General features: G+C 37.4%; 1 protein-coding gene across 4 annotated transcripts in view; it reads left to right on the forward strand.

Moving 5' to 3' along the window:
• Window positions 1-476: 476 nt before the first annotated feature.
• Window positions 477-8787, forward strand: part of LOC110061464 (UPF0415 protein C7orf25 homolog) — a 21337-nt gene continuing 13026 nt past the window's right edge. For 3 of the 4 annotated variants that reach the window (XM_089282447.1, XM_089282450.1, XM_089282448.1), the window contains exons 1-7: window positions 477-662; window positions 1551-1794; window positions 5959-6002; window positions 6103-6196; window positions 7255-7378; window positions 8548-8629; window positions 8735-8787. The exon at window positions 8735-8787 is cut by the window's right edge and continues 23 nt beyond it. In XM_089282447.1, coding sequence (XP_089138573.1) covers window positions 501-662; window positions 1551-1794; window positions 5959-6002; window positions 6103-6196; window positions 7255-7378; window positions 8548-8629; window positions 8735-8787 — 803 coding nt within the window. In that variant the 5' untranslated portion in view covers window positions 477-500. The other variant, XM_089282451.1, reaches the window with a different exon arrangement.

An 8787-nucleotide genomic window follows, 5' to 3' on the forward strand; every position in this document is an offset into this window, starting at 1 on the left:
AATGCATTGTATCGCCTTGTATGGAGAGAGCCATCAGACCAAAAGACATCACTGATAACAATGATAGAAATTTCAGACTTTTCTTTTGGAAGAAGGTCCATGACAGTGACACAAACTGTTAACTGGGATTGGGATCGATGTAGGCTGAATAAATAAAGGTAATATCCCTTTCCAAGCTTTTTTACCTTAAGCATTTATAGACGTTAAGGATAGGTCTCTAATTAGAGGAGATTGTTAGTTCTATTGTTAAATGAATTGACAAGCGATTAGTCCAGAAAGAAATTATAATGAACTCTTTATTAAGCAGACCCCCTGCATTTCGTTTAAGTTTTCTCTTGTTAAAAAGTTTTAAGTCTCGAGTTGACGTTGTTCTTGGTATTCTTGTTATGACACTGATATCCCTGCACTGATAACGCGCTTCGCACTTATGAAGTAAAATTTTTCCCTCGCGCTTCCGAAGGCCTGGTAACTGGTGGCCAGTCACCAGACCGTTGTCAAACATGGCGGATAAACTGTACGATGTCTGTCCCGAGAAGTTACTGTCTCAAAGAGTAGAGAAAGCAACTGAACTCTTGAATAGATGCGATAACTTGAGGAAAACAATAGAAGGTTTGCCCAAGCTTAGGAGGAAGTTATCCGCAGAGTTGAAATTCCTTACATCCGTGAGTTTATTGTGTACTATCACAAGCTTACCTGAAAAGATCAATCTAGAATGGCTGACAGTAACTGTAACAACCAAACTGTTCTTCTCATTTTCCCTTTTAAACGAACAAGTGCACACCGATATAAAGCGGACACTTACCAGGGTCCTGAGGGTGTCTGTTTGATACATATTAGGTTATCGACCAAGGGTGAGGTCAAGATGGCTGGATATCATGATTGCCCGTCGGTTCCTTGCGTGGTTATGGACCAAGGCAGAGTAGACGTCCATAAGTAGGCAAAAAAGGAACAAGGGCAATATCCAGCCATCTTGACCAAACAAGCTTGTTCAACAAAGAATTCATGGCTTTGGAGAAATTCTTCTCGAGGGTCATAGTGTGTAGCACTGAGTGTGCAAGATAGTGCCAATCAAAGCACAGGATTTGGTTCATCTCGCTCACCCACGGAGCTAGCCATGAAGGTTGTGATGTGTTCCCAGATGTTCCTAGACTGGCTCAGTAAAAAGACAGCAGGTACAAGCCTGGTTCCGGATTACATTAGTTTCATTACTGACATAGTATCTTAACATTTTCTCGTTTGGAGTGGTTTTATTAATAGGTGAAATACATGTAGATTCCAGAGTAGTACATGTACATCCTATTCTAACAGTACCAGTCATTTAACACTGCTGCATACCTGCATTACCCTCTCCCCCACTAATGCTTGGTAGGGGGGTGTCGGGGGTTTCAAATGACTGGTGGATTTCCCTCTTGGTTTCCTTTGTTTGTTATATCTAAATTATACATGTAAGTGTTTCAAAAAGTACTAGAAACTGCATGTACATTGTATCCCAGAACATTTATAAAGATTAACTATTATAAATGAACTCTTCACTGTTGTTTGTTTTTCAGTTAAAAAGCTCTGAGCAGACTTTAAAGCACTCTCACATTAACAGCACAAACCTTTCATTTCTTGAAGCTGTGTTACTGACTGTGGAAAATGAGGCTGATGTCACTGCTGTGTTCAAACCATTTTTTTCCTTGGGACACAACTCAGCAGAGTTTAACTGCATTGTAGATATTGTTGCCAATCATGGCCTCTGTTGGATTAAGGTCACTGCACGAAATGCATCTGCACTGCACAGGATATGGCAAGGTATGTGGTCTATACATGTACATGCTGTACTGTACCCAAACAATAAAGTCATGTAGTTTATAGTGCAGAGTGCACTATTGGGATGGTTTAGGGGCTGCTGTTTGCTAATGCATTAATGCAATAACACCATAACGCCACGAGGTGTAAACTTTCATGTTTGTTTAATTACCCAATTTCAATTAATCAGTTAGCCTTGTGGGAAGGGGGGCTGGGTGGGGTAGGTACCTGAGTGCATTATGCAAAACGTGTCATACTTACGTTGCTTTCTTTGATAACATGACTAAAATATATATGTGGTTTTGGAAATCTCATACTATCCTTGTGGTGACATTCTCTCAAGAACAAAAGCAATTTGCTCCAAATGCATGTGCAGATTAGTTAGTGTCAAAGTCGACTATATATTAGATGTAAGATACATTTCATATGGGACTACCCATGAACGTTGGGTGCTTTCCCTTGTAGTAGAACATAACATGTAAGAGGCATGTGTTCTAGGGTTGCTCGTGTGATAAACTCCGTTCTCGAGTTCACATGCACAGTTTTTTTTTATTTATATGTTGTGTAATAGCACACTCTCATTTTGCCTGGGACAGCAGTTATATTTCGGGTAACACCAGTTCTCCCTTTCTCCCTTTTTAGTGGAAAGAACACTTCTATGACAGCATATCTTTTGGAATCATCCCTAGCTCAATTCAAGAAATGTCTCGTGTTGTTTTCAAACTATTGCATGTTTGCTAACTAAAGGTTAAAAGAGTGAAAACGGATTCCTCTCCTTTGCGGCTTGTTTATATGTCAAGTGATGTCAGGTAGCGCCACTTGTCCCTTTTAGTGCAAAAGTGAAATGTATCTTTTAGAATTAACCTCAGGCCACAGGTTGGTTCTGCAGGTCTGCAAATTGTAAATTTGTGACAAAAGAAACCAGGCTCAAATATTGCTGCAGACTCCATGGCACCTAACGGAAACGCAAATTAATTTTATCAGTCTTTGAGGAGACTCATTCACTGATGCAGAATAATATCAGCCAGGTAGCACTGTTTACCTTGAGTACTTCTCACGGAAACGCTTCTCAGTTGTATCAATCAATATTGTTGTGTATTAATTTTGAATTGTTTTATTGTTAACAACAAGGTAGCAGCAAAAACAGAAAGTGGTATTCCGTGACTATCTGATAATTAAATTAGTTCTTGTTCATTTATCCCCAAAAAACAAGCACATCTTCAGTGTGTTTTGGAGAAAACAAGGGTTTCATGTTACACACCTTTGGGAGGAAATCAAAAGTATCAAGTTACAAAGTTGGCGCGAAGAGCTTAATTGTCACGTTTGTTCAACGTATTATTGAATTTAAAATGAAGGAAAATCATTGTAAAACACCAGAGTAAAATTTAAAAGCTGACGTGACAAACAGTAATTGTACGTACATATGTAATTTTTGGATCTTGAATGAAGACACAACCTTGAAACATACACACTGCTAAGGGAAAAAACCCTAGCAGACTACCAAGGTAGATACTAACCGGAAGTGAACCGAGCAGGCATGAGTACTTATGGGACTACCATGCCAGAGCTATCAACTGCACTCTGCACTATCTGAGATTGTTTCACTAGTTTTAAATGGTATTTCACCTAATCTGCTTTCTGAAAGAAGTGAACCGAGCAGGCATGAGTACTTATGGGACTACCATGCCAGAGCTATCAACTGCACTCTGCACTATCTGAGATTGTCTCACTAGTTTTAAATGGTATTTCACCTAATCTGCTTTCTGACAGCACTTGTAAGGGATATTTATCCATTACGTTAAAGAAGCCAATCTTGAACAGAATATTTTGAAGATTTGGCATATTCCATGATTGGAATAGCAATTTCAATCCAACAGACAGTTTAAGGGGATCAGATATAGCCATAAGCATATGAACTAGGGGAGGGCAGCGGGGGCGGGGGGGGGGGGGGGGGGGAGAGAGATTATGTAATTCTTCGGGCCAAATGCTCATTATTTGGGCAATGACACTTGAGAGAAAATATTGCAAAATAATGCTGTTGGCGTGATTTCTAAATCTCCTAAATAAAGTTTCTAGTTCATTTTATGAATCACTGTGTAATTAGACGCCCAACCAGGAGTCTGTAGGCTGTCAAGTGGTTTCTTCAGAGAGTTGGCAGTTTAAGTAGTGTTGTGTAAAGTGTATCATTTGTATCTGCTGCTGATCTGAAGTATTTTTGGTACACTGAAGATGCCATAGTAGTCAGTGGCCACGCGGGCCTTTCAGGTTCCCGACAGAGAATGGGCCCTCTTTTTTGTTTTTTCGGTTTCAAGGCTTGTAAGGTACTGTCTGTGACATTTGCCTTGCCAAAAAGGACTTAAACTGAAATGATATGAGTGACTGGGGTTTTCTGTTAGCTACAAACAGAAAACAAACCGTTCACTCAAACGATAAAATGCTCTTTCTTTAGCCAAATAATTGTTTATCAAAGTTTCACTGGCACGTCGCTCATGTTTAGTTATTTTTTCTTGGAGGAAAAGTTCTGTGTTTCGGCATGCGTTGGCAAGTCGCTTGCGAGAATGTTTATTGTTTGAAGCGTTCCGAAAACCTTGTCGAGAAAATGATATCTCCGGTTATATCTGACAAACCGTTCATTCAAATGGTAAAATACTCTTTCCCCAACGAAAGAATTGTTTATTGAAGTTTGTATGGTGGGCCGCTCACATTTTGTTATTTTTAATTTTTTTCAAGGAAAAGTTGTGTGTTTCGGAACACGTTTCCAAGACGCCCGCTTGCTTGGACCGTGTTTACTTTGTGTCGAAATCTTTCAGTTGTGTTTGTTCCGTGAAGATGGGATTGTTGAAGCGTGTATCCCCGGTTCTATTTGACAAAAAAACTGGTAAATTTTTGATTTAACGGCAAAATACTCTCTCTTTTAATTATATTCAGTCAATTAATTTTCTGTCAAGTGCCCAATTGAAAAGTGTTAGTTTCAACTAACATTTCAGTTGCTAATAAGTCATTCTAGTCTGAAGGCATACGTGCGTATACTGTATACGCGTATTCAAAATATTTAGAAAACTCTTTCTCACTCTGTGGCAAGCTGTCAAGCCATTGAAAACAACAATGACCTGCTAAGAAAAGAAAAAACAATAGGTTAACTCATACACACTAATCAGGCATACGCGTATATACTGTATACGCGTATGTGCGTATATGTATACATGTATGTGCGTATATACATACGCGTATACGCGTATTGGGCTGATGCGAATTACGCGTATATTTTGGTTCGGATATATCTGAGCTGCACTGTACAACACAAATCAAAGCAAACAAAGACCAAGACTTTTGTTTTTGTGGTGTTTTAAATTTTTTCTTGAATTTTTCCTACAAGGTGTTCCTTTGTTACATCCATGTTGTTTACCATCATATTTACGTGGCTTTTGAATTCATAGAAGGCTTGTAGTGTATGCTGCAAGACTACTGTGGCCAAAACAAGACTATTTCAAAGGACACCTAGCAATGCCTCATGTTGTTTGGATGCCTCGAGTATATCGAGAAACTCCTCTCAATTAGAGTCCAGCTTCTGTAACATGTCCAAATGGTCCATCTTGAAACACAAACGTCTCTGTAACGAGCACCTCTATGGCAATAAAGTCATTGTGAACAGTGTGGACATTAGATAACATTTTCGGACAATGCCATGGAAGGAGGAACTTTTTCTTTTAATAAGGCTTAGATTTTACTTGATTGAGACTGTTGATAGAGGACATTGAATGTGCAAGCTTTCAATATAATTACTGTTTTTGGAATTAAAGCAGTTTCATTAGATGTGAGAATTGTGAATGTTTTTGCTTTTCATGCAATTTGAGTGCGTTTGCATTCTGATTTCAACACTCGTGCATTCGGGCATTACATAATCTTTTTGGGCAAGAAGCTCACCTCCCCTTATCTGAGTCAGGTCTGTAGGCACATATCTAAACTGTAGAATGGGTGCTACATGTATTACAATATTTCATGTATTTCATTTTTACGATAAAGTTGGTTATTAATAGCTTCTCAATCGACTCTGACACTATGCTAATTTAAGTCTGACACCCGAACATTTTCATGGTTATGATTTCTTTTGTTCAAACTTAATTAATCATTAGTGTAAAGATTTGTTTGTTTTTATCCATCTTGCAGGTCAGGGTAACTTCGGTGATAAACACATAGTCCATCAAGTGAAGGTACAAAAATAAGAATGTTCTGTACAATGTCTATAATTTGTTAATTTTGTTTCCTTTGGTAAAGAAGCAGTGAAATTATATTTTACATATTATTGATCAGGAATTGCTAGAAGCCAGTCAACAACACCCTGTGAACTATTCAATTCCATTAGTTGTGCTGTCTTGTTTTAATGGAATCACAGAATCTCTTGCAAGTGAGTACTGGCCTTATTCTACATGTATGTGTGGCTATTTAACACAGTAAGGTCCGTTTTTTTTCACAAGGTGCATGAGAGGTTTCATCGAGCACCAGGTACCAGGTAGATTGACTGGCTGTGAGGATGATTTTGCCCACCTGGTTTGACCATCTAGGGGAAAGTTTTTCTAAATATAAAGAAGTTCATTTCAAAAGATTTTGGTCACCTGTGAAAACTAGTTGCCCTGCTGCTGAAAAAATTAAATATGAAACCCCTGATGCAGCATTACTTTCCAAAAAAATCATTTTTCACTGGTGAAGCACAACGTCACTTAGGATTTTTCTGAAGGTACTGTGTCTTTAAGCCGCTCTCTAGCTGAAAATTCCTCATTACAAAGTAAGCTCCAAATGACTTTTTAGAAAGCTCTGTATAAGTACAGGTATATAATTATGTAGGTCCAGGGAGTGTCTGAGTCATTAATTGTCTGCTATTGGCTGGAAAATAACTATCAATCAATCAACACTTTACTTAAGCACGTTGCACTTAAGAGAGAAATAAGCTTGATCAAAATATGGGTTGTACAAAACTTGTTCAAAAACAAGCATTTGTTTTGAATTACAAAGGGACTACATGTACTTTGAAATAATTATACCTGCAACTTAGATAAAAGATTGATCAAAGAAAAGTTGTAATTTAATGTTGGCGCTATGTGAGGAACCCTATTTGCCATAGCATTTGGAGCAGTGTTGTCAATCACAGTTTTTTTCATTTAACCAATCACAGGCTATAAAAGTGCAATCCGAATGCAACATTATTATTTATGTTTGTTGCCTCTCATAAGCAAAGCAGATACTTTGTAATTCTGTGGATGGCAGTGATCATCTTCATCTGGCCTTATCAATGCAGAACTCTTAAATTTGCATACTTGACCATGGCATACTTACAAATTATAATAATATTATTATTGTAAGAATAGAAAATTATTTTCTATTTTGTGCATATTACTGTACATGTACACTACAGTAGAATACGTTTGTCATTATAATCATACAAATGTTCGTACTTCTTTTTTAAAGAGACATTGGGAACCTCTGGTATCTGTGTTAAAGGCAAACTTCTACCAGATCCTGGAAGTGAGGCTTTGACCCATGTACATAGTCCAATCACACCTGACAGAACCACTGGTAATGTCCAAGAGTGGTAGGTCAATCAAGATATAGTTCAACACATTTATCTGACAAAATGTACTATATATAGGTTAATTCCAGAGGAATGACTGCATGCAGTCCTACACACTGGAGTCAGTATTAAATAATATTAAAATTATTGTATAATATAGTTACAGTATTGTATTTATAAATTAATGTATAACTGACATACAATTCTTGTATGAATAAATATGTAACCTTTCTTTTGGTTGGTATTCAGTAAGATATCCACCATAAATTGGGGAAGCTATATGTACCATAATTCTCAGAGTCACCACACCTACATGTAAAATCAAAGGCCCTTTGCGCTGCCTCGAGTCAATAATGTTTTAGAGTTCCACTGCCACATGTACCTGTGAAGAATTGGACTCTAGAAATTCACTGCCAAACCAAACATGGTAATGCAAGTGTAATGCAAGATAAAGTAAACGGGAGTGCATTTTCACTTCTGGTATTCAAATATGAATACAATTCAATCTTACTCTATCTGGCCTGATCTGACCCATAATTTTCCTGATTTACACCTGTTTGTATGCCACTACCATAAAAATTGTCTGGAATCAGAATAGCATGACTAAAACTTGTCTTTCTAAATCAATAGCCCAAACCTTCATCACTTCAATGTTTTAAGCCTGTCATTTGTTGTCAAAATGGGTTAAATCGCAAGCAAGTCAAGTGTGAACCACGGGACGTGTTTAGACAGGATCAAAATGCAAAGATTCCTTACCTAGGAATCTTACATTAGGCATGCAAAGAATCCTTATACAGGAATATTAGATATTAGGAATGTAAAGAATCCATCTTACCCAAGAATTCAAAGTCACCCTATATCCTCAAGGCAAAAGCTATGTACTTTGGACCAAGTCTTGATCATAACATGAAATAGAATATTGAACTCTTATCTAAAAAAAAATCAAAGTTTGAGAAGAAATACATGTATGAAATCAAATCTCCATTAATTCATTTTGTTGCATGCATTTCAAGCGCAATTGTTTTGATAGAGAAGGAGTAGCAATTAATGTGTACATGTATGTTACATCTAATAGTAGTCAGGTAGGTATGTGTAGTTGACATGTTACGGTGTATAATGATCAAAGGTACATGTTATAATTTTTACCTAAAGAAAGGTAACTTATCATTATAATTTTGCTCTTTGTTCAGCAAATGCATTAATCTTGATATCACCACCATGGTTGCTTATGTATCTGCTCTGACCAATGGCGGCTGTGGCTTTATATTCAAGGTACGTGTAATCAGACTTAATTGTTAGTGACAAAATTAATAACACTTTCGTGACGATCTAAATACCAAAACAAAAGTGTAAAACAACCTCTTTTCAAATTCCTAGGAAGCTGTTTTAACTAAACAAGCAAAACAGGAGCGACTTAATCCAGTACTTCC

This window comes from Orbicella faveolata, unplaced genomic scaffold (assembly GCF_042242905.1).
Source record: "Orbicella faveolata isolate gen_17 unplaced genomic scaffold, um_ofav_v1 contig_12, whole genome shotgun sequence".
Taxonomy (NCBI): Eukaryota; Metazoa; Cnidaria; class Anthozoa; order Scleractinia; family Merulinidae; genus Orbicella; species Orbicella faveolata.